The following is a 26,776-nucleotide window of genomic DNA, read 5'->3' as shown; positions in this document are numbered from 1 at the left end:
CACACACACACACACACACACACACACACACACACACATTTAATTATACGTACGTATGAGTACGTATGATTCAAAATTTCAAACTTTAACCTACTTATGAAATGACACATATTGCTTTGCATTGTGTAGAAAGCATACTGTAAAGGTAATCAAAACTTCTAAGATAAACTTAAATTTTTTGCAAACTACAAAATATGGTTAATGAAGCATACGTTAAGAAATATGCATAATACACATTTTGTGAAATAAATTAATATATCTTGAAAACAAGATTTAATATAATTAAATCAATAATTATGTAATACTTGCAATCATTATTCATTAAATTATTTTCAAATATGTGTAATTCTTTATAATCTCATCATGCTTATTATTATAATTTCTATTTTAAAAAGTACTAATTTTTTATTCTTACCAAATTTTTACCTTTTTTTAAATAATAAGAGCAGCTATATGACTGCATATATCAAACTAAAAAAAGAATGTAACTAATTGCTAAAGCGTATTTATTTCTACAAACTTATTCTTCGTGTGACACGAAATATTCTCTTTTAGAAGAACCAATACTATAAATTCGCGATGAACAATTATTGATTGAACACGTTATCCTATCAAAGCAGTGATATTATGTTATTCATTTGACGTTTTCAAAGTTTAGTTAGACTTACTTCAGATTCAACTCTGATATAATGAATTCGTGTGAGACAGCATTACCTGCTTTCATAAATTAATTATAATTATAATGAACATATGTGACCTAAACCGACACGCAAGCATCGAGTTGTCTTTGTTACACATGGAATACAAAGAAAAAAAGAATGATGTTTGTGTCGACTTGTGTCATTAAATGGAAAGCAAACAATGTGTAGCAAGAAAAGCGTTAGATTATATATTATATAAATATAAGGACCGCAATCGGTAATCATAAATCTATAAATAAAAAAAACTTTTGATAAGAATCTTATAACTTACGTCAAAAACCGTAAGCAAAAATTTTACAGGAAAATAGCAAAAAATTAATACGGAGAAATTTCGTTCTAAAACTCGTACTTTTACAGCAAAGTGACTTGTTTAAAATACAGAATCTGTAATACCGATTCTCCGTAATATGAAGGAATAAAAACTCGATGTTTTTCTACATTCAGTTTAGAACCCCACAACTGTACATATTGATCTGTACATATAGCATACAAGTGCTAATCGCGTTTAAATGCGATTAAAATTTTTGTTTGAAAACAAAAAAGCCGTAGCTGTTAAAGATTAATAATATTAATTATTTTTCGATTACATTCACATATAAACTTAATATATATTGCACTTTAAATCAAAAGTTAACAAATAAAATTAAAATATATTTTAAACTAAAAGTTAAAAAAATAATTAGTTGCAATGTGTTACAATTACTTATATATTATTCTTCATCAAATTAATTATTTATTATTTGTTTAATGTTTAACAAATTGTTCAAAATTTTAAGCAACATATTTTTCTAATTTTAATATATCCATTTATAATATTTTCTATAGTTTATGATATTGCAATTTATATTACTATTTATAAATAATAAAATTCTATGTACTGATATTTATTTTGTTTTAATTATAATGCAAAAGAAACGTGACTAAAATATAATAATATAATATCGAATCAAGAAAGTATGTTATGTTAAAGCACTTTCAAAAACACAATTCATCCACAAATTTTTCCTGACAAATTTTTCCATAACACGCAATATTCACTCAAACTTCGAGCAATAGAAACTCTTCATGAGCAAATACAAATATACACAACTCTCAGACTAAGGGTGCTTTGTACATGGATTGATATTGCGCATAGCGAGTATCGGAGTAACCAATCAGAAACGGTCCGCGATTCCAGGTATACGGAATTGAATATATTGGTTACGTGATACCTATTACGAAGAAAATATCAAGCCATGTGAAAACTTTTTTTAATGTCAGATTGATCATCAAACTCTTCTAAAGATTTGCGCAGGCGCTTCTTTATATTGCAGTACGATGAGTTGTCCATTCGTGGCAATACACTGTGTGCTTTCGTGCAGTGATCATGTCAAGTTTCAAACGTGCATCAAAAAGAGAAAAATCGAAAAAGGATATCGATTACAGTTTACAAATTAATCGATGGTTTCTCAAGCCAATCGGTGCGTGGCCAGAAATAAATGCACCGAGTTCGATGTGCAAAATCATAATATCATTACAAATTTCCATTTGTTTAAGCATAATAGCAGTACCAACGATACCGTGTATATTATATGTACTATTTGAGGCAAAAAATATCCAGCAAAAATTGAATACCATGGGACCACTGCTTAATAGATTTATGAGCTCGATGAATTATTGGGTGTTGCTCAAGCGTAGGGATGATATTAAAAAATTAATACTACATATGGAGACAGATTGGAATCTGATGCAAAGGATTGACGAACGTGAAGTGATGCTGCAACATGCTAAGTTCGGCCGTTTTGTTACTATAATATGTGGGCTAATGATGCAGGGCGGTAGTTTATTGTTCGGCTTAGGGCTATCTATGAAAACTGCTACCATCACCATCGGTAACGAGACTTTTACAACACATCTGACAACGTGTCCGATTTACAGCAAAATCATCGATATGAGATTTACCCCTCTGAATGAGATAGCGTTGGTTCTGCAAAATGTGATAATATTAATTATAAGTTTCTGTACTGCCGGTAATTGCAGTCTGGCTGCTGTTTTCGCGATACATGCTTGTGGTCAGTTGAACGTGTTGTACGCGTGGTTGCATGAACTAGTTAAAAACCAGACGGAAGAAAATGATAATGCTCAACAAAAACTGGCTGCTATCGTAGAACATCATTTAAGAATATTGAGGTATTTAATAAGCAAACATTCAGTAAAAAAATACATATTTTCTAATACTCTATAAAAGATTCTAAATTATCAACTAAATTAATAATTAATCATTTAAAAATAAAGGTTTACGCGCGTTAGAATAATAATAAATTTATTTCCTTTTTCTTATTAAAAGGGAGTTTGTATATATTTATGGAGAGATATAAGAGAGAGAGAGTTTAAATATATCCACGATTTATTTATAAAAAAATTGAACTGTGTTATGTATATTTATACGTTTCAGCTTTATATCACAACTGGAAAGTATTATGAATAAAGCCGCTTTTGTGGAATTAACAGGGTGCACGATGGCACTGTGCATGCTTGGATATTACACTGTTACGGTACGCTATAGATGTGAGAATGCCAATTTTCTGATACACAAATAAATGCCACTTATTTATAAAAAGTTAAAAACTTGTGTACGTGTATGTGTATGTGTGTATTATAAATAATATTATTAAGGAAATGTACAAAATTTGCTTTACAATTGTGTCAAAGTGTGTGTGTGTTTTTTGTCTGCATACTACTTTATATACACGTAATATATTTGCTTTAATTTTATATAAATGTAACATAGATATGTGAGAAAGTAATACAATATTTCCTCACACACATACCTATGTTATATTTATATAAAAATTTGAGTGGATCATTAGACACCTGAAATATGTTGAATTTAGTACAAATTTTCTTGTGTAGGGTTGGGAAATACTTGATATGACAAAAATAACATCTTACCTTTTTTCGTATTTATCAATGAGTTTCAATATTTTTATTTTTTGTTACATCGGAGGAATTGTTACAGAACAGGTAATATACTTTGAGAATTAAAACTTACTAAAACAAAGAATGTTTTAATATTTTCATAACAATATAATCAATATGTTAAGAAAAGTATCAAATGTGTAATACTACATATAAATAAAAAAATTTTATTAAATTATAATTTTTTAAATAAAATTATCTCATTTTTAACAAATTTGAATATTTATATTCTTTTTCACGTTACATTAATCTAATCAAATTTTTACTCTCATATAAAATTTTACGTTAAATTAGTGCAAACTTGTCGGAGATATGGCATATATGACTAATTGGTATAACCTACATCACACAACTGCACGTGGTCTCATTCTGATTATTGCCCGATCGAATAACGTAGTTAAGATCACAGCGGGAAAATTATTCCATTTATCCATCGCTACTTTTGGTGATGTAAGTAAAGCAAATTCCATTATTTCTTTTCATTAATAAAAATTAATAAGTTACATATTCCTTATACTTTTTGAATTTCAAATGATGATCATGTTATAAGAATTGTACTTTAATTAAATTATCTATAAAACATTTATACGTACAATTATATTCGTGAATATATATAATGTAAGAGAGAGAGAGAAGGGGCAATCAAATTTTTATAAATCTATATGTTTAAATTTGTAACTCTTAAAGAATATTATATATTATTTATGCTTTCTATATACAAACAAGTATACTGTATTGTTTCAGGTAATTAAAACTTCGATTGTATATTGCAATTTTTTGCGAACAATAACTATGTAAAAGTGTAATATGAAATATAAATTGAAAAATATACAAATTATATATTTTATATAAAATTATATTATTGTATCCTGAAAATAATATTTATAATGATTATTCCTTTTATGTTGCACTGAAATTAGAAATTACTAACCTCAAAAACATTAATATATAAAGATTTTTAGAAATCGTTTATTATTATTTTATTATACTTTGTGCACAAGGGAGCATAAACTTCATATTAAAATTCTATCTAAAATTTTGGGCTTGTGTGTATTCTTATAATATGTATAATTGTTAAAGCAAAATGTTTGTTATTCATGTACAAGTCTTAGGCGGGAACATTACTATATCAAATATATATAATTATACAAGCAATTATGTAATTATGTGTAAAACAAAACAACTCCAAAAAGACATAAGGATGTCTCTTATATGTTATATAGAACATCTATGCGCGCACGCAACGGCAAGTTAATAAATGAGATCAATGATAATGTCAAAATTGATAGTATGAGTCATTAATCTCTCTCATAAGACATCAATGACAGATACTACACAATATTTTATGATATTTTTCATGATAGTTTTTCATGAAAAATTGGAAAACTATTTCTAAATCGTTTTGTTTCAAATTCTTACAGAATCGATAGTATTAAACCTCAACGTTCACAATGATGATGAATAAAGTGCGAATATTTTTACGTACAATTTAGGACCCTATCAACTGAACATCGCAACTTTTTGATAATGTAAGTATGTAATAAGATATACCTTTCCTTTGTTTTGTTAGTTAAATAATTAGTAAATTAAATATTTTTAGATTTCATTAATTATAAATTATAATCTTCTTATAAAAATTGGACTGAATTAAATTATGTGCTTTGTTTAAAATATCCACACATTCAATTATATGCGTGTGACTTAAAATTTCAAATTTTTGTTTTTGCATTGTGTAAAAACAACATTTTCTTACAGATAATTAAAACTTCTATGATAGAATATTACAATTTTTTTCCGCATAAAATGGCTATGTAATAATGTGATAATAGTTAAAAAATATGCAAGATATGTATTTTATAGAATAAATTAACATATTTTGAAAGTAAGATTTCATAAACAAAATGGATAATTGAGTAAACATTGAGATTGTCGTGACAAATATATATACTATAATCTTTACTATTTTTTTCAAGCGTATTATTATAATTTTAATATTTGAAAGTGCTAATTTTCATTTTTATCAATATTATATATGCCTTTTTTGTACAGTACCAGAAGTATATAATCGAATATAAAAAAACATAATTGGTAGTTACATCTCGTTCATTTCTACGGATTTATCTACTCATGACACGCGATATTCTCTTCCCATAATTAGTACTCTGTAAATTTGCGACAAACAATTATTGATCGGACCTGTAACCCTTTGAAAACACAGTCGTAATATCAGGTTATTCAGCAAACTTTTTCGAAGGTTTGCTCAAACTTTACTTCACATTCAACTTTAGCACAATGCAACATTCGTGACAGCTCATTGCGTGCTTTTATAAAGTGATTATACTGAATATAGATTGGTAGGAAACGTTGAATTGAAGATACATAACAATTTACAATCGGACGTATTAAAACGGACGGATTTTCTGCTAAATTAAGAAAATTGAGTATATTATTATCTACATGAAAGACGAAGCATGTTCTTAAAATTAAACATTTAATAATTTATTTAACAAAAAACATTTTATTATACAGCTATGTTTCAGAATTATATATATACATAAAAAGCAATGTATAAAATTTGCTTGTTTAAATAAATTGCGGCATTTTTATAATATACTAACATTATATATTTTAAATATGTATTGTATATACATGTATGTCATACTAGCAGTACATTATAATTTTTTTATTATTATAACATATTACAATTATTATTTAAAAAATTTTTTTAATTACAGAATTAAAATTAAAAAATTAATTTATTTTTTTTGCAAGAAAATTGTCAATGAATTTGTATTTTCTAAAATTAGAGTACGATGATAAATTGTAATTTGTAATAAGTGATATTAATAATTTTATGATTACATTTTATGCTGTACATACCTATAACTTAATTTGATTCTCATTGTTAAATGCACATTCTTAAGCAATCATATCCTTTTCACAAGCTCATTGTATTGTATTATAACCCAACTGATCATTTAATTCGGGAACAAGTTTCATTTGTGTATCGATTAAAGAAAAGTTTTACCCTTTCTCTTTAGAACAAATCAATATAAGCGCAGATATCACGTTATTTAACTCCCTTTATTCTGAACGGATAACATAAACAAACAGAATAGATGGAAAACAAAAATAAAACTATCACAGATAAGTTTTTACGTCCGTTTTTTAAAAAATACAGATAATTTACGACAAAGTTATTTCAGTACAGTAATAAAAAAGATGAAATTGCGTGACAACCTGATTCAGCAATGTATTAGTCTCGCCGTCTATCTTACAATGAATTTACTACCACTTCAATTTGCTTTTACTGTCACTGTAAATATCGATTACTCGAGAGACATGTGTATTAAACGAAAATATAGTCAGTACATCGCGCACGCGTTACTTTCTGACTCTTACCCTGCGTGTATTTCGAGTATCATCCGCGCAATGATACTATACTCAATCGTGTCTATGCGCTCGAGAAGCAAACATGAAGAAGCTTCCACAGAACTCACCGATCATATTTAATTACATAGAGAATATGGAATACAGCATACAGCCAATTCGTTGGCTGCTAAAGCCGATAAGTGTTTGGCCAGTAATGAACTCATCAACCACGGAGAGAATCTCATCAGTGATGTTACTGATAGCGTGCATTTTTTTAATCATCAGCACATTGGTGCCTTGCGGATTAGCTATATTCCTCGACGAGACTAAGGATGTAGAGATAAAGATACGTGATTTTGGACCACTCAGTAACTGGGTGCTAGCGAGTCTCAAGTATACCTCATTACTGGTGCATGTTGGCGACATACGTCGATGTATTAAACATATCGAAACGGATTGGCGAGCCGTAACGAAGTTTGAAGAACAGGAAGTGATGTTAAAGAGTGCCAGGATTGGTCGTTTCATCGCGATATTCTCTGCGGTATTTGTGCACAGCGGCGTATTCTCGTACAGTATTTTCCGAGGAATGACGTTGAGCAAATCCATTGTTGAGGGCGATAATACGTCAGGACGTTCGTTGCCTTTTGCTTTCTATAATAAGATTTTAGATACCACGACGAGTCCAGTGTACGAGATAGTGTTTACAATACAGTGTCTATCCACGTTCGTTGTAAATTCTGTAACAGTAAGTGCTTGCTGCCTCACCTCTGTCTTCGTGCTGCACGCCTGCGGTCAATTAAAAATTCTGATATCCTTGCTGGATAATCTGATCAACGAAAGAAACAAAAAGACAGATTCTTCGCAGCAAAAGTTTGCCATCATTGTCGAGCATCATTTAAAAGTACTCAGGTAAAAGTACTCAGGTGATAAATTTTCTGTATGTATAATAGATAGACGACAAATTTTTTCTTGCCTTCATTTTAATTCTCTGCAAAATATTGTGTGAATGATACATTGATCTATCACTAAACAAATATACACTAAGATATCTTAATAACATTAATCTATATATATATATAAGAAATGGAGATTATTTGATATATATTATTACTACATAAATATATATTTCTAGCTTTGTATCTCATATAGAGAAAATTACGAATGTAGTTTGCCTTGTGGAAATAGGAGGGAGCACGTTGCATATGTGTCTGTTGGGCTATTATTGTATATTGGTACGCGTATTGTGAAACTTGTTTGCTGCTCATTGCCTATTGCTCAAACGAATTAGAAAATCTTTTTTAGGATTGGAATCAAAGTGAAAAAGAAGGTATAGTGGCATATGGTATAATATTGATCTCGGTTACTTTCAACATCTTTATATTTTGTTACATCGGAGAGATTCTTTCAGAACAGGTAACGATAGTTGAAAATATCATAATTGTATACGTAATTTGCGACCAATAAGAAATTAAACGATATATTAATAGTTAATTTCCTGTTTGAGTTTTATCAAAACGCGATATTGCCACGAGTGTATTGTCCGATTTAATCGTAATATAACAGTGTGGCCAAGTTGGTGAAACTGCCTACATGACAAATTGGTACTTGTTACCCGGAAATACAGCCCTCGATCTCGTTTTGATCATTTTAAGATCCAGTATTGTAGTTAAAATTACTGCTGGAAAAATGATTGAACTTTCTCTTTCAACGTTCGGTAATGTAAGTAGGTACTATATATTATATAAAAATATATTTTTTAAATTATAAATATATACTTAACTTACAAAAATAGTATTTTAAATTTTTTAATATAAACTATTAAAAATAAAATTAACGTTTTATTTTTAACAGTGTATATAAAAAAAATCATGTATGTAAAATATTATAACAGTGTAGGATAGGATTTAGTTAACAATTATCGAGACAACACTTGTGGGTAGATAGAGCGGATAAAATTGAATCGTTCTATTTCTATACCAATTTTGATTCACTTAATCAATCTATCTATACACATGTATCAATATCAGTGTATAATTATCAGACATTCTGTGTGTAATAATTATTTCAGGTACTTAAATCCGCATTAGCATATTTAAATATACTTCGTACCCTCATTACATAAATGTTATTGCGTAAATAATTTTTTATACCTTCAATAGATTGTAAACAATGAATATAATGTGCAAATAAATAATGAATAAATAACAATATTGTCGTGAAAATATTTTCAGCATATCATATTTTTAAATAAAACTTAATTAAAAAGTTTAATTTTATCTGTACCTTTACATTTGCCATACGTGTCTAATATATAATATATCATATGATTAATCTCTTTCATAAAATTATGAATCTTACTCGCAGATATAATTCTCAATGTAACTGTGCGCTTAAAACTGTCCAGTATACGTAAAACTTCAGAGCTAAATATCGATTACGCACTGTTTCTACCTATTGCCGCGGCGGCTACACATTATCACAATAATACACAATACATTGCAAAGATCACTTGTCGTATCATGTGTTGTTCAATGTCTGCGCACGCGCTGACCATTACTACTGCATGTGCGACAGCGAAGGGATAGCTTCAGTAAGTTGACTACGTTCGTCAGAAAATCATGGGGGATGATCTCGCAGATAATTCTAGCGTTCCTCCGTACTTAGTCGATAAGTACAACGAGTATAGTATCCAAATAATACGCTGGATTCTCAAGTCAATTAGTGTATGGCCGCGTTCCGCCAACGCTTCACTTGTCGAAAAGATCCGTTCCGATTTCGCGATATTTATGTGCTACTTCCTGATAATTACTACCATGGTACCTAATGGTTTAAGTATGTTCGTCGATTCGCAGATGTCCTACGAGACTAGGCTGCAAAATTTCGGTCCACTCACCTTCTGGTTCATAGCGATGGTGAATTATTCCTGCCTTCTAATGCACGTTGATGATATACACAATTGTGTAGAACACGTGAAAATGGACTGGCTGATCATCAGAAGATTAGAGGATCAGAAAGTTATGCTAAAGAGCGCCAAGTTAGGTCGATTCATCGCCGGTTTCTGCGCCGTGTTCATGCACTGCGGTGTATTCTCGTACAATGTCGTCCAAGGTCTCTCAAAAAGTATTCTACACATGGAAAATAGCAGCATAGTAGTTCGCGGGTTACCTTATCCCTTTTACAACAAGATCCTAAATGTGCACTTCAGTCCGGCATACGAGTTCGTGTTCTTTCTACAGTGCCTTTCGTCTTTCGTAGTCAACTGCATTACCGTCGCCACGTGCGGTTTAACAGCGGTTTTCGTGATGCATGCGTGCGGTCAAATGAAAATTATGATAGCCTGGCTTGAAAATCTCATTAAAGATAGAAAAGAGGAAAGTTCTCTAAAGCAAAGATTTGCAATCATCGTAAATCATCATTTAAGAATCTTGAGGTAAGCTATTTTCTTTGACTCATTTAATATGGCTCATTTAATATCTTTTAATCTGCGCTATAATCAAATCTAATCTAATTCAACTGAATAATAGTGCAATTAATAGTTAATGTTAGCAAATGTTTTTAATGTAAATGTCACATTCATTATACATGTTTTTAATTTATAAATAATAAAATTAATAAGGCTCTATAAGTAAAAAAACAATGTATATAAAGAAAGGCAAAGAGCCAATAATATAACAGATAAATTTAATTTATTACAAACATACGTTTCGACTCCGATCGGATTATTCTCAATATTACAGTAAAAATAATACAAAATTCGTTATAAATTTACACAATTCATCATAAACGTTGTTTCTAAAGTAATTAAAATTCATTGTTCAAAATTTCGCATTCTTCATCTTGTATAATGTGTTACTAAATCAGAAGTTATCTAAATAGAGAATTAAAATTTATTGTTCAAAATTTCGCATTCTTCATCTTGTATAATGTGTTACTAAATCAGAAGTTATCTAAATAGAGAATTAAAATTTATTGTTCAAAATTTCGCATTCTTCATCTTGTATAATGTGTTACTAAATCAGAAGTTATCTAAATAGAGAATTAAAATTTATTGTTCAAAATTTCGCATTCTTCATCTTGTATAATGTGTTACTAAATAGAGACCACTGCGGTCTCTATTTAGTAACACATTATACAAGATAAAGAATGCGAAATTTTGAACAATAAATTTTAATTACTTGGGAAACAACGTTTATGAGAAATTTTGTAAATTTATAACGAATTTTGTATTATTTTTACTGTAACATTGAGAATGATTCGATCGGAATCGAAACATATGTTTGTAATAAATTTTACTGTAACATTGAGAATGATCCGACCAGAGTCGAAACGTATGTTTGTAATAAATTGAATTTATGTTATTTTACTGGCTCTTTGTCTTTCTTTATATACATTGTTTTTAATTTAAGATATCTCATTTTATGATGTAATTAAAAGTTATATAATAAATGTCATATATTTAATAAGATTAAAATCGCTAGAAAATAATTATGATCGATCGTGATATTTTTGCAGTTTTGTATCCCGTACAGAGAAAATTATGAATATAATATGCCTTGTGGAATTAATTGGATGTACTATGCATATATGTCTCTTAGGTTATTATTGCATTATGGTATGGAAATTCTTTCGGAATACACATATATATTTTATATTATTTCATTCACCTATTTACATTTTTATCGCCTGATATACATCAGACTTAATGTCTCTTTTAGGATTTTATTGAAGGCAACCATCAGAGTATCTTGTCACATTTAATGGTATTATCTTCGATTACTTTTAACATTTTTATATTTTGTTACATCGGGGAGATACTTTCTGAACAGGTAACATATAACACACTTAAAAATTTAACAATAAAAAACTGTATACTCTAATTATAAAAACTGCGATGATACTATCTAAATTCTTTAGAGTAAAATCTCACTAAAGAATGAAAAAATCTAAAAGTTTTAGAAAGTAGAATATATATTCGCGAGATTAAGATTTATGTATTGAAGAATTTATTAAGATGCAATATCGCTGGTTTCTTTAATCGAATTATAACAGGTATACAAAACGGCCTTTAGGGCGAACAAATCGGTACATCTGCCTATATGACAAAATGGTATCTTTTACCTGGAAAAACTGCCCAGGGGCTCATTCTGATAATTTTAAGATCCAACGCTGTTCTTAAAATAACTGCCGGAAAGCTTGTTCAGCTCTCATTTTCCACGTTCGGTGATGTGAGTATGCAAACATACGTTATAAAATTTATGTATATGTAAAATAATATGCAACTTATACATTTGAATAAAGAATGTTACAATTTTTGTATTATTGAAATTTTGTCATATTTGTAGCATTCGTGTGTAATATGGTTGTGTAAATATTTTATGATACAAATATTTTTATAAAAATAATAATCAATCTTTGATCGAAAATGAGTAATTTCTAAAATTGCTTTAGGTAATTAAATCAGCATTAGCATATTTAAATATACTTCGGACTGTACTGCTTACGTAAATAATTAACTTTGATATGAAAAAAAACAATATGCAAAATAGGTAATTAATTATAAAATAAATATAGATGTTTAATACAAATTTTATATAACGTTTGTTTTTGTTAAAAAAGTACCCATTGTCCAGGCCATAAACTATAAATTAATAAAATAATTTTCTTATTAAAAGTTTACTTAAAAATACGCGACATAAATTTTAATTATAGTTAATTAGAAAATTTTATAAGATTGAAAAAATATATTTAATATATTCCCAATATACATATATTCCCAAAAATAATCGATTGAATCGACGTTACTCAATGTCGATGGCATTAATTTATCGATGTCAATTCTACCAATCATTAGCTGGGATGTGGGGTACACACAACCCACAAGTCTCACTTTACAAATTCTAAAGACATTGCGCGCTTTCCAATTGCAATATTCCTAGACACTACCGTGCACACGGCGACACAAATTACGTTCCAAATGCCCATTATCGTCGACACAACACTACATCTGTATTTACAATCAATCGACGGCTACTAGTGGGTTGTGTAAGCTCTGTTTTCTAGTAACGTTTAAATATGTTACAAGTCAGGGGACTATAAATGATGTTAAAGGATATGGAATTTTCATTTTCTTTTAATGCAATTGACAACATAATGACAAAATATCAAGGCACAAAAATGGAAAAATTAACCTTAATCTACCCGAAATTACTGTTCCAATTCAGTCACGCACAACGCTATACTTCGTGCATGCCTGAGTATGTTTATGTCAAAATGTGTTTAGCAAAGCATCCTTTGGCAACATATGATCCAAGTAATTAATTTATATGTATATTTATTTATATTCAATATGTGTATATAAAAGGAAGAGACTTAATTAAATAAAATAAATTTATTCATTCAATACTATTACAGTATTTTTTTACACGTAGCGTTATAAAATAATAGTCAATATGAATCAATAGTCAAAATAGTAATTTGAAGAAATATTTTAATCATTTTTCAGACAGAAATTTATATTTCACATTTGCTCTTACTATTTATTCTAAAGATGCACTCACTTCCCACATTCAAGAAAACCATATGAGAAATGAAATACGAGTAAAAGATCATCTACCGACTACGTTAGAAAATATAAAGTAGGAAACATGCAGTATATTACGTATTCCCCTTTCATGAACAGCAGTTAAAACCCTTTTTTTCCTATAAAATTTATTTCCTTATCTGCATCTCCGCAAAAGGATTTGCACGCAGCACGCAATAAAATTCCAGGAACTATAATCCGTTGTCGTCTCACTAATAATGAAACAGCCAGAAGGTAGACAGGAATAAGAAAGAATCAATTGCGTTCACGCACGAACATCATGAGCGAACAGAAGATATACGCACATGCGCATGCCGAATTGACCGGCGATCAGTTCACTGACGGTCAGTCAGTTGCGTGCATCGTCGCGATTTAGCCATTATTATGCCTGATCCTTCAAAGTCAAAGTCTATCGAGTCCATAACAGATGGATGGAATTACAGTATTCAGATGAACCGTTGGTTTTTGAAGCCAATTGGCGTATGGCCATTGACTCTCTGCGAAACAATGATGGAGAAAATCGGTTGCATGATCCTGACGGTGATTAGTTGTTTATTGATATGTTTCTTACTCATTCCATGTACTCTCTGCACTATCCTAGTAGACACCGATCTCGACACCAAGATCAGGATGATCGGTCCGGTCAGTTTTTTGCTAATGGCCGCGGTGAAGCAATACATTCTTATTAATCGCAGCAAGAACATCGACGAATGTATTCGGCACATCCGCACGGATTGGAGCCGTGTCGCGTTGGGTCACGAGAGAGATAGAGAAATAATGGTTAACAACGCTAAGTTCGGCAGGTGGCTTTCCTCCATCAGCGCAATCTGCATGTATTCCGCCGGTATATTTTTCACCACGGTGATGCCGATTTGCGCAAGGAGAACAGAGATCATTGACAACGAGACAGTGAGATCGCTTTCCTTTCCAATTTATCGTGGTCTCTTTGATCCACGCACCACGCCATTTTTCGAAATCGCGCAATTTACGCAAGCTCTAGCTGGTTACGTCATCTATACGAATACTATCAGCGTGTGCAGTCTGACAGCAGTATTCGTCATGCATGCCTGCGGTCAATTTCGTATACTCATGCTAAAAATGGAGGATCTCGCGGACGGAAAAGAGAGGAAGAGTGCGAATAGCACCCACGAAGGAAGGCTTGGTGACATTGTAAAACATCACATTAGAATACTCAGGTAATGTTGCTATATGAAGACGATTGTATCCACAGGGGAATGAAATCATTTGCAATTTTGGAAAATTTTTCAAAATATAAAATCTTAACGTTATAAATGTTCATAAAATATTATACGTAAAAATTTTTATAACTAGTGGTAAACTTTGCGTTAGTAAACCTGATAATTATCTTTTTACTAACGTGTATCGAAAAATTAGCCTAATATTACTATTATAATAATTCTATTATTTAAATAGATTTTACCTTTTTTTTCACTTTAATCGCACAATTTTCAGTTTCATTGCTCGCACCGAGAAGCTTTTAAATGAAATTTGTCTCGTGGATGTAGTCGGATGTACGCTTAACATATGTTTTTTAGGATTCAATATGATGACGGTACGAAATATATTTGCGAATAATATTTTAAGTAAATTCAAAATACAGTATAATTACGTTTCATGATTATAACGTTTTGATGTTAGCTTTTTAGGAATGGGAGCATCGTGAAACACTAGGAACGATGACGTTCTGTTCATTACTTGTATCTTTCACGTTCAATATATTTATCCTCTGCTATAATGGTGAACTCCTTGCTGAACAGGTACTTAAATTGTAATGATAATCTTTACTATAAATAATTTGTTTATTTATCACATTTGACATTTTAAATATTCTTAGTGTAACACAGCAAGAGAGAGAGAGAGAGAGAAATTAATAAAAATTTCACTTTTTTAACTTTACAGTTTATTTTCTCAAACTAAAGAATTTCGTTAGCTTTCTGTTGAAACTTGTGTTAAACTTGATTTTACATGAAAAATTTAAATTTTTTTAAAAGCTTTGTAATGTAAATGTTACTAAACGGGCGCGTTATAAGAATTGTTATTTACAGTTCTATATACAACATAACTGATGTCTATATTTAGATCATCAAAATGTTTTTAACAGTGTATACAAATCGGCATGAAGTCTTATATGATAAATTGGTATCGCATACCGAATAAGGGAGCACTAGGTTTGACATTAATAATGGCCATGTCCAATGCCACGATCAAACTTACAGCTGGAAAATTTATGGACTTATCTTTAGCCAGTTTTTGCAGTGTGAGTAAACATATTAAAATTATTTTCACTTATTCATATATACGAAAATTATTTATATGAAAAAATAGATTAAAAATGAAAATTTCAGATTGTTAAAGCGTCCGTGGCTTACCTGAATTTACTTCGTACCTTCTACGTTTAGTATGGTAATATCATCGTTACCAAGATGTATTATACTAGTATAGTAACGTTAGCGCGTTAAAATATATATTTAACAAAAATTAGATATATGCCAATAAATTTGTTAAAATCAAGTTACATAAATTATCACGTAAACATAAGCTTAAAAATTAAAATTAAATTTATTACGATATTGACAAAACTAAAATTAAAAATTAATTAATTATGCTGTCCATAAAATACAATATATAGCTAAGTTTTATACTATGTTACGCAAAGTGCACTATATCTCACGCACTTATCTACTGACTGTAATACCTCCAACGTTGCGTTATGCACTAAAAAACAGTGGGGATACGTATACGCAACTCTATATATCATATATTAGAACTCATAAACTTTATGTCGTTACGCATTTTCAATCGTCATTGACATGACCCATAGACATGTAATGACTGAGAAAGAAAAAAACCATATGCACGCACATCTTCCCCTTACAGTACACATGACAGACATGTGGGACGCATCTATACGCGATCACGGAATTATTATTTCCCCGCGCTTGCGTCGCCACGCAGGCATCAAGACGGTAAGTACTGCACGCGTGTTTCAGTCGGCGTTGTACACTACGAATGACAACATGCGCGATCGATTCCAACTTCCAGGCAGGATACACAATGTACATTACGAGCACGACATATACTACGTTATGCAGCTATGCCGGTGGATCCTGAAACCGATCGGTATTTGGCACATGATTCACGGTCGTTCGTCGCAAAGCGATAAGCTTCTTTCATTAATGCTGATCTTTATGTGTTTCTTTGGTCTGTGCTTCGTACTTGTACCTGCCGGTCCGTATACTCTATTCCGCGAAAAGGACATTAACATGAAGGTCAAGCTTTTTGGACCGATTGGCTTCTGTCTGACTTCCGCAATCAAATACTGCTTCCTCGGAGCACGTGTCTCAGCAATTGGAAGATGTATCGAACATGTCGAAAGCGATTGGCGGGTTGTGCGGCATCAGGATTATCGCAGAATGATGCTGAGGAACGTGCTGGTGGGCCGCAGGCTAACAACGCTGTGCGTGATCTTTCTTTACACCGGCGGCATGTCTTATCACACAATCATGCCATTGTCGTCTAGAACCAAGATGAATGGCAGCTTTACAAATAGACCCTTAGTTTATCCAGGATATGATCTCTATTTCGATTCTCAAGTAAGTCCTGCTTACGAGATCATCTTTGGCATGCATTGCCTGTCTGCTATGATACAGTATAGCGCTACAACGGCAACGTGTAGTTTGGCCGCAAACTTTGCAACGCACGCGTGCGGACAAGTACAAATATTAATGATGCTGTTGGATGACCTAGTCAATGGGAAGAGAACTGAAGGTACCAATGTGGAAAAACGTCTGAGCTTGATAGCAAAGCATCACGTGCGTGTGCTGAGGTGAGACGGGAAAAGTGCCGAGATAGTTTACACACATAAACACACATGACACATTTCTAGACTTATTTGGAGTAGATACATGGCGCGTTTCTAGATTTACGACTGACGTGGAAAAAATATTACGTGAAATATGTTTACTGGAACTGGTTGCCGCAACTTTGCTGATATGCTTGCTCCAGTATTATTGCATGACGGTAAGAAAATTACGGCAGCAGATACGCATCACAATAACATAATTATTGCTTTTTCCTGTATAGCAGGTTTTGTCGTACTTCCAATATAGCTGTTAATTTAAAATTATAATAATTGAAGAACTTGTTGCAATAACATAACTAAATATGTGAAAAATATAAAAATAAAAAATCATGTATTTGTTCCAAAGATTAGACTAATTAATATTATACTTGATATATAAATGTAACAATACATATTTTTTTATGTTTTAACAATGTAACTATTTACATATATGCAGAGTGAGTTATTTTAAGTGATACATTGAAATACCCTGAAAAATATATAAAATGCAAAAAAGCGTTTTAAATAAAAGTTGCTCAGTTACTAAGGAGAAAGAAAGTGGTTACCTTGATTGATCTAGAAGTGATATTCTTAAAGTCAGGTCAATCAAAAATGTTTTATTTCATATAATTAATGTCAAACTCTTTTCGAAACATTATATAAAATATTGTTTCATTAAGTATTTTAGAAGTTATGAGAAATTTGACTCTCTATGATAACCTATTCGAATGTAAAATTTTCTGTTTTTTTCATTTATTGAGTAAAAAATAGGAGTTCCCATTTAAAATGATCAGTTGTAACAATTGCTTGGTGGACGATCGATATTAACTTGGAATGCTTCCAGCGTTGACTTATTAATATTCAAACTCTATAACTTGTAAAGTACCAAATAAGAAAATATTTTATTATAAGTGTTTTGAAAAGAGCTTGACATCATCTATATGAACGTAAAATAAAAATTTAGGATTCCCATTTAAACAAATTTAGTAATCTTAACCTGATGTTAAGGATGTTTCCTCTAGGCCAACTTAAGTCATCATTTCCTTTCTTCCTCGTGTGTAACTGAACAACTTTTATTTAAACCTTTTTTTCGTACCTTTTATATTTTTCGAGATAATTCAGTGTATCACATAAAATGACTCTTCCTGTATAAGCGGACAAATTTTACTCATTTTATAATATCAGACGATTTGCATTCCGTAATAAATTTTCGGGACATGTGTCAAAACATGAAAGAATTTTTGTAGCACGTGAAAATATAAATATATTTTTTTCATAATTTTAATTTTAGAGTTAACATTCTCTGATTTTACAAAATGTAAATTACGTCTATTGTCGCAGCAAGTTCTTTATTCATAATAAAATAGAAAGGATCTCCTTTCTTCACTAATAAATTGTAAATATCTAGTTGCACATTTGTCTTATCAGGAATGGGCGAATAGCGACGCCGTAGCCATCCTAACATATTTCATATTACTCATATCCTTAACGTTCAACATTTTAATATTTTGTTACATCGGCGAACTCCTAGTGGAAGAGGTACGTTTTTCATAATAGACTGCTAATAAAAACTTTTTCTGAGGAACAATTATTAAAAATCCATAATTTATCAATCCCATTTTAATGATGAAAAAATAATTACAAACATAATATAATTTTAATATTTAATTATTTCTATTTTGATTAGTTTGGCAAAATTGGTTCAGCCGCGTATGAAGTTAATTGGTACGATTTACCCGGTCATAAGGCTGTGGACCTTATAATGATCATTACGATGTCTTATTATCCACCCAAGCTTACAGCTGGCAAGTTCTGTGATTTATCTCTCAACACTTTCAGCACCGTAAGTGTCATAAATAACTATTGTTATTATTTAAGTAATTCTATATATGTAATTCTACACTTGTAAACTGATGGCTTTCATGATAATCAATTCTAATTAATTTTCTGTAATTGCTAGTATTACATTATTAATTTAAGCTTCTAAAGTTTACATTGTTTCTAGGTACTTAAAACATCTGCAGTATATTTAAATTTACTTCGGACAGTTACGCAATAAAACTTATATACATTTCCTGTTATTGTTCCTGACAGCAAGTTTGTTATATAGATATATTTTTAGTCAAAAAATAATAAATTAACATCTGTCTTATTCATTATCTGTCATTATATGTCATTCAATCAATACTAAAATATTAATAAATTGAATTAACTTACTATTAAGATTTGATTGACCATAAGACGAATAATATAATGTGTTTAAAAATTAAAATTTACTGTATATGTCACAAAAGAAGAGTAAGTAGAGCTAAAAAACGACAATCATAAAATAATATATAAAACAATGCATAGATAATGTTTAAGAAATCGTCAACGATGCATCTCGTTTGAAAAATATCGAAGCTACGCATTGCGTGTGGAACTAGTTATAAACTTCCAAGCCCTTCGCGATTGTACATGACTGAATGAGCCCACGGACAAGCAATGACTAAGGGGAGAATCAATCGTTCGCATACGCAATGCACGCATGACTGAACACTTGGTCATACATGACAGCCATGAAACACACATACACGCAATATTGAAGGCATTACTTCCCTACGCTTGAAGGCATTACGTCCACATGTTTCAGTCATCGTTACACTTCGCGGGCAGCATGATCGATCGATCCCATCTCCCAGGCAGGATACACAATGTACGTTACGAGCACGACATATACTATGCCGTGCAGCTATGTCGGTGGATCCTGAAGCCAATCGGTATCTGGCACATAATTTATGGTCGCTCTTCGCAAAGCGAGAAGCTCCTTTCGTTAATGCTTATCTTCGTGTGTTTCTTCAGTCTTTGCTTCGTGATTGTGCCTGCTGGCTCGTACACTTTATTCCGTGAGAAGGACATTAACATGAAGGTCAAACTTTTTGGACCGATTTTCTTCTGTCTAACTTCCGCGATCAAATACTGCTTCCTCGGAGCGCGTGTCTCAGCGATCGGAAGATGTGTCGAACACGTCGAGAGCGATTGGCGGATCGTGCGGCATCAGGATCATCGCAGAATGATGCTAAGAAATGTGATTGTTGGCCGCAGAATAACGACGCTGTGTGTGATCTTTCTTTACACCAGCGGTATGACTTATCATACAATCTTGCCATTGTCTTCTGGAACCAAGACGATTGGCAACTTTACAATTAGACCCCTAGTTTATCAAGGATATGATCTCTATTTTGATCCTCAAGCAAGTCCTACTTACGAAATCATCTTTAGCATGCACTGCCTGTCCGCTATGATACAGTATAGCGCTACAACGGCAGCGTGTAGTCTGGCCGCGAACTTTGCGTCGCACGCATGCGGACAGGTACAGATATTGATGACACTTTTGGATGACCTAGTCAGTGGAAAGAAGACTGAAGGTACCAATGTGGAGAAACGTCTGAGCTTGATAGCGAAGCATCACGTGCGTGTGCTGAGGTGAGACGGGAAAAGTGCCAAGATAGTTTACATGACGCGTTTCTAGACTTATTGGGTAGATACATAGCGCGTTTCTAGATTCACGACTGACGTGGAGAAAATGTTACGTGAAATATGTTTACTGGAACTGATGTCTGCAACTTTGCTGATATGCTTGCTCGAATACAATTGCTTAAAGGTAAGGAAAATACGATAGTAGACACACATTATGACAATGTAATTTTAGCTTTCCGCCTATTAGAAATTCTGCTATACTTTTAATATAGCTGACTTGATATTATAATAACTGAAGAACTGGTTGCAATAATGTAGTTGAATTGAATATATGTATATTAGAGTAGGTTGAAACATTTTTTTTTTTAAATCGATTAGAAATACCCCAAAAATTTAGCTGGGTTTTTTTATTTTAAATGGACCTCAATATTAATCCGTTTCGGTGAAATTTTATCCAGATCATATTGAGATCCATAGCTAACTTTTGTGAGGTATTCCCAATCGATTAAAAAAAATTTTTTTTCGACCCATCCTAATGAATACAAATAATGGATAAGTTCTGTATTTGACCAAAAGATTATGCTAATTATTACGTATTATATCTGTTATGTTTATATAGTAATTAGTATTTTTCCTACCTCTCAGCAGTATAACTATCAAATGTGTAGTCAAATTTTACTCGTCTCATATTATTCCTTATTTATAATCTGCAATCCGTAATAAACTTTTTGGACATGTGTCAAAACATATAAGAATTTTTGTAGCATGTGCAAATAAATATATTTTTCTCATAATTTTAATTTCAGAGTTTACTTTCTCAATTTTTACAAAATATGGGTTACGTTTATTGTTGCAGCAAGTCCTTCATTCATAAAGAAATAAAAAGGATCTCCTTTCTTAACTAATAAATTGTAAATATCTAGTTGTACATTTGTCTTCTCAGGAATGGGCGAATAGCGACGCCGTGGGCATCTTGACATACATTATGTTACTGACATCTTTAACATTCAACGTTCTGATATTTTGTTATATAGGTGAACTTCTCATGCAAGAGGTATTTTTTATAGTATATTACTCATAATAAAATTTTTTGCAGAATTTTCAATTATTGAAAATTCTTAGTATAAAAATCCTATTTTGAATAAATAGTAACAAACATAATGCAATTGTAATATCAAATTATTTATATTTTTATTAGTTTGGCAAAATCGGTTTAGCCGCATATGATGTTAATTGGTACGATTTACCTGGTCATAAAGCTGTGGACCTTGTAATGATTATTACGAAGTCTTATTATCCACCCAAGCTTACAGCTGGCAAGTTCTGTGATTTATCTCTCAACACTTTCAGCACCGTGAGTTATAATAATGCTAAATAAAAAAAACTATTGTTATTTATAACTATTGTTTAAGTAATTCTATACTTGTAATTCTATACTTGTAAACTGATGGCTTTCATCTTGATCAATTCTAATCATTCTTTTATAATTGTTATTATTATATTATTAATTTATGTTTCTAAAGTTTACATTGTTTCCAGGTACTTAAAACATCCATTATGTATTTAAATTTACTTCGGACAGTTACGCAATGAAACTTAAACATTCCTTATTATTATTAGTACAGCAAGTTTGTATAGATATATTTTTTCTCAAGAAATATTGTATAGAAATCAATAATAAATTAACACATGTCACATTCATTAATTGTTGTTTATATAATTAATCTGAAAATAGATAAATTACACTATAGAAAATAAAATTAACATTTTATTTTTTACACACAGTGTATTAATTTAAATTAATCTTATATTAACTTACACTATTGCGATTTGATTAATTTTGAGACAAAAATCTACATATTTAAAAATTAAAATTTTCAAAAAGGAGAAAATAAGAAAGTTGCAACTATATTGTGGAATAATTTATAAAATGCATACTTATACATGTGTAATGCATAGATCATATCTAAAAAGTTGCCAACAACGAATCTCACTTCAAAAGATATGGAAGCGACGCATTGCGTGTGGAACTCGTTATGAATTTTCAATCCCTTCGTGCTTGAACATCACTGAACGAGTCCTCGGACGAGCAATGACCGGGAGAAATCAATCGTTCGCATACGCACACGGTCATATACATATGACAGATATAAAACGCACATGCACGCGATTAAGTCATTACTTTTCCGCGCTTGCGTGGCGAGAAACGGAATATCACGTAACGTCCGCGTTTCAGTCATCGTTGCACTTCGCGGGCGACAGCATGTGCGATCGATCTCAACTTACAGGAAGAATGCTCGAGATGTACAATGTACACTACAAGCACGACATACGTTACACAATGCAGCTGTGCCGCTGGGTGCTGAAACCGATCGGCATGTGGCACCCGATCTATGGCCATCCATCGCAGATTGAGAAGTTCATCTCGATAATATTAATTGTTATATGTTTCTCCGCTCTGTGTTTCGTCCTGATACCTGCTGGATTTTATACTTTATTTCGCGAGAAAGACATCAATATTAAAGTCAAGCTTTTCGGTCCAGTTGGCTTCTGCCTGACTAATACAATCAAATATTGTTATTTTGGTGCGCGCGCTGCCGCGTTCGGAAGATGCATTCGACATGTAGAGGATGATTGGCGGTTCGTGCAACATCAAGCTCGCGGGATAATGCTGAAAAATGTGCTGATAGGACGCAGACTCACTACGCTATGCGCGATTTTCCTTTACACTGGTGGATTGTCTTACCATATAATAATGCCGTTATCTTCCAGACAGAAAATTAATGAGAATTATACGATCAGAATACACACTTATCCCGGTTACGATATACTTTTCGATCCCGGAGCCAGCCCTGCCTACGAGATTGTATTCTGCATCCATTGCCTATTCGCAATGATTACGTATCACATCACGACGGCAGCTTGTAGCTTGGCAGCGATTTTTGTGACGCATGCATGCGGCCAAATAGATATATTAATGTTGTTATTGGATGATTTGGTTGAAGGAAAACGGAGCCAAAATACCACTGTAAAAAAACGTTTGCGCGTGATAGCAAGACATCATGTACGAATACTGAGGTAAGTAGAAAATGTGAGAAAAGTGTACAGGTAGATACACATGGCGCGTGATTTTCTAGATTTTCGGATAGATACGTGACACGCTTCTAGATTTTCCGCCAATGTGGAAGAAGTGCTACGCGAAATATGTTTACTGGAACTGCTAACTTCAACCTTGACTATGTGTTTGCTCGAATACTATTGCTTAACGGTAAAGAAAAATAATATCTATATGTAATGTATCGACATTACGATAATAATCTTTTTTAAAAAAATTATACATATATGCAAAATTTAATTTGCATAAACAGTTTTATCGAACTTTATGATGGTACATTTTACCTTTCTAGGAGTGGAAAAACAGTGATGCCATAGCCATCTTGACATATTTTATCCTATTAATATCTTTCACATTTAATGTTCTGATATTTTGTTATATCGGTGAGCTCCTCGTGGAACAGGTATTTTCATAATATTTGTAGAATAAGAAAATATTTTTTACTTCTTGATTTAATTCTGCAATACAAAAAATTATAATCGAAAGGAGAAGAAGAATACAATTTCGTTATTATAATAAATATTAATTAAAGAATGCTTAAAATGTGCCTTGTTTAATTATCATAATTTTGTAAAAAAATTTGTCAACTCTACTAAAAAAAGTGCACCAAATTTTAATAAATATTTATTAAAATAATACTAACTAAACATTTACTAAATATAAACATATACATATTTATTTAATACATGAATCATTAATTTGATTAAATTCGTAAATTGAATAAATATTTATTTACTGTAAATAAATGTTTAGTTAGTACTACTTAAACAAATATTTATTAAAATTAAAACATTTACTAATGTTTTTTCAGTATGTGTTTAGTGGATTATAAATAACAGCGGATTTTTTTTATATATGAGTATAATCTTGCACATACTATAATATAGAAAATACTTATACATTTATACTAATGTTTCATATTTTTATCAGTATAGCAAAATTGGTGCCGCTGCCTATGAAATTAAATGGTACAATTTATCTGGAAATAAAGCTCTCGAACTCGTATTGATCATCGCAATGTCTCATTATCCACCGAAACTTACAGCTGGTAAATTTGTCGATTTATCTATGAACACATTTGGTGCTGTAAGTTTCTTATACAATTATTATTACAGAAGTAATCGATAAACTTGATTAATAATTTACCTGTATAATTTATTATTTATATACAGTGTTTTAAAATTCGCGCCCGCAAAGTACAAGACCTGATACTTTATATTAAAAGGAACAATTTTTTCCTTTTGCAAAATTTTGTCTGAGGAGTAGTTTTTGCAGGAAAGCAGGTTGAAATTAACGAATAACCACCCTGATTTGTATGGCGCTCAGAGTCGGCGCGCGTTCCTCGTTTACTTGTACTTAATCCTTGACTAGTATTTATAAATAATATTTTAAGTTACTATAATACAGCATTGTATGATTAATTTATGATTGCCTGTAAGTCTGTATTTAAAGCAATCTTAAATTATAAGAATTAACTATGAGTACTGGATCATAATCTCTTTTCGTATTGTGATGCTTATAAAATAAAACGGTAGCAGAATAAATTATTACTTTCATTTTTTATGTAACAATAAATAAATGAATAAAAGAATTATCTAATTTCATAGATCTATCTAAAAATAAAGACAAATGTAAATAATAATATTCTTGGTTTGTTGAACGTTTTATTATTTTAAATATTGTATAATTGCGTATGGTAATTAAATAATATCATTGAACTTAAATAATAGTTCACTAATTATATAAATACGTAACCCTTAAATGCCAAAAAATAGATTTATTTTGAAACATTGTTTAAAAATAAGGTAAAATATTCTAATACAGTATTTTAAGTTAAATATTTTAATACAAAATTGAAGAAGATCACATAATCCAGTATTCACAGTTCATTCTTATAACTTAAAACTATCTTAAATACAGCTTATCATGACAAAGCCGTATTAGTATCTTAAAATATTACTTAGAAATATAATACTAGTGAAAGATTAAGTACAAGTGAACGCGCGCCGGTTCTTGAGCGTCATAGATCAGAGCGCTCATTCATTAATTTCAATCTGCTGTCCTGTAAAAACTACTTGTCAGAAGCAATTTTGCAAAAGGAAAAAGTTGTTTTTTTTTAAATATTACTTAAGATAAAGTTTTATACTTTGCGGGAGCGAATTTTGAAACACCCTATATATTTTTTTTCTTTATTTTTATAATTCTAAGACTTGTCACTTTCAGGTACTCAAAACATCAGTAGTATATTTAAATTTACTTCGTACGGTTACAGAATAGAATTTATATTCCATGTACTATTTAACATTTGCGAGACAGATCTATTTTTATTATAGATATTGTACAAAGGAAGTAATAATAAAAAAAAGTATTTATATACATATATTTATATACTGTCGATTAAAATAATTTAGATATTACTAGATATTTATTTTACTTTTCACTTACCAAATCATATTTTATTTTATATGAATCAAATAAAAAGTATTTTTATATTCAGAGCAATATACAGAGTGATCTTTGGAAGTGTTGAAAAAAAATTTTTCCGTTTTCGTTTCGACAATCATTTTACTGATTAAGGTTAAATAACTCATCAATTTCATTGGAACCATTATAGTTTATATGTGTCAATATGAACGCATTAACCATTAGAGGAAAGATTTTTCATTAAGTGCTACTACAGTAGAAACAAAAATTACAAATTAGAGATTACGTAGTAAATATAGATCTAA

General features: G+C 31.0%; 3 protein-coding genes across 3 annotated transcripts; all 3 read left to right on the top strand.

The window, feature by feature from the left end:
- Positions 1-2,067: 2,067 nt before the first annotated feature.
- On the top strand, positions 2,068-4,457 carry LOC108782588 (odorant receptor 82a-like). Its single transcript, XM_018550893.1, has 5 exons — positions 2,068-2,870; positions 3,136-3,235; positions 3,594-3,704; positions 3,954-4,109; positions 4,404-4,457. The coding sequence occupies exons 1-5, from the start codon at positions 2,068-2,070 to the stop codon at positions 4,455-4,457; spliced, it is 1,224 nt and encodes a 407-aa protein (XP_018406395.1).
- Positions 4,458-5,462: 1,005 nt separating this feature from the next.
- Positions 5,463-9,153, top strand: LOC108782587 (odorant receptor 4-like). Its single transcript, XM_018550892.1, is given in 7 exon segments — positions 5,463-5,470; positions 6,701-6,745; positions 7,623-7,940; positions 8,164-8,263; positions 8,334-8,444; positions 8,595-8,750; positions 9,100-9,153. Coding segments are annotated over 7 exon segments (792 nt in total).
- Positions 9,154-9,649: 496 nt separating this feature from the next.
- On the top strand, positions 9,650-26,324 carry LOC108782586 (uncharacterized). Its single transcript, XM_018550891.1, has 20 exons — positions 9,650-9,764; positions 9,846-10,461; positions 11,544-11,643; positions 14,014-14,807; positions 15,085-15,184; positions 15,734-15,889; positions 16,725-17,458; positions 17,553-17,652; positions 18,902-19,012; positions 19,161-19,316; positions 19,479-19,520; positions 20,106-20,938; positions 21,017-21,116; positions 21,876-21,986; positions 22,131-22,286; positions 23,169-24,010; positions 24,101-24,200; positions 24,340-24,450; positions 24,978-25,133; positions 26,271-26,324. The coding sequence occupies exons 1-20, from the start codon at positions 9,650-9,652 to the stop codon at positions 26,322-26,324; spliced, it is 5,487 nt and encodes a 1,828-aa protein (XP_018406393.1).
- Positions 26,325-26,776: the final 452 nt, after the last annotated feature.

This window comes from Cyphomyrmex costatus, unplaced genomic scaffold, assembly GCF_001594065.2.
Source record: "Cyphomyrmex costatus isolate MS0001 unplaced genomic scaffold, Ccosl1.0 scaffold132, whole genome shotgun sequence".
Taxonomy (NCBI): domain Eukaryota; kingdom Metazoa; phylum Arthropoda; class Insecta; order Hymenoptera; family Formicidae; genus Cyphomyrmex; species Cyphomyrmex costatus.
The sequence above is the reverse complement of the archived record's forward strand: the minus strand, read 5'-3'. Positions and strand labels throughout refer to the sequence as shown.

What these genes read in the sequence shown, in the direction of transcription:
- LOC108782588 (XM_018550893.1), top strand. Translation starts at nt 2,068, where the DNA reads ATGTCAAGTTTCAAACGTGCATCAAAAAGAGAAAAATCGAAAAAGGAT. An exon ending in TTGGATATTACACTGTTACG is followed by an intron (nt 3,236 to 3,593) that starts GTACGCTATAGA and finishes TTTCTTGTGTAG; the next exon opens with GGTTGGGAAATACTTGATAT. An exon ending in GAGGAATTGTTACAGAACAG is followed by an intron (nt 3,705 to 3,953) that starts GTAATATACTTT and finishes ACGTTAAATTAG; the next exon opens with TGCAAACTTGTCGGAGATAT.
- LOC108782586 (XM_018550891.1), top strand. Translation starts at nt 9,650, where the DNA reads ATGGGGGATGATCTCGCAGATAATTCTAGCGTTCCTCCGTACTTAGTC. An exon ending in ATTTAAATTTACTTCGGACA is followed by an intron (nt 19,521 to 20,105) that starts GTTACGCAATAA and finishes CACATGTTTCAG; the next exon opens with TCATCGTTACACTTCGCGGG. An exon ending in CTCTCAACACTTTCAGCACC is followed by an intron (nt 22,287 to 23,168) that starts GTGAGTTATAAT and finishes TCCGCGTTTCAG; the next exon opens with TCATCGTTGCACTTCGCGGG.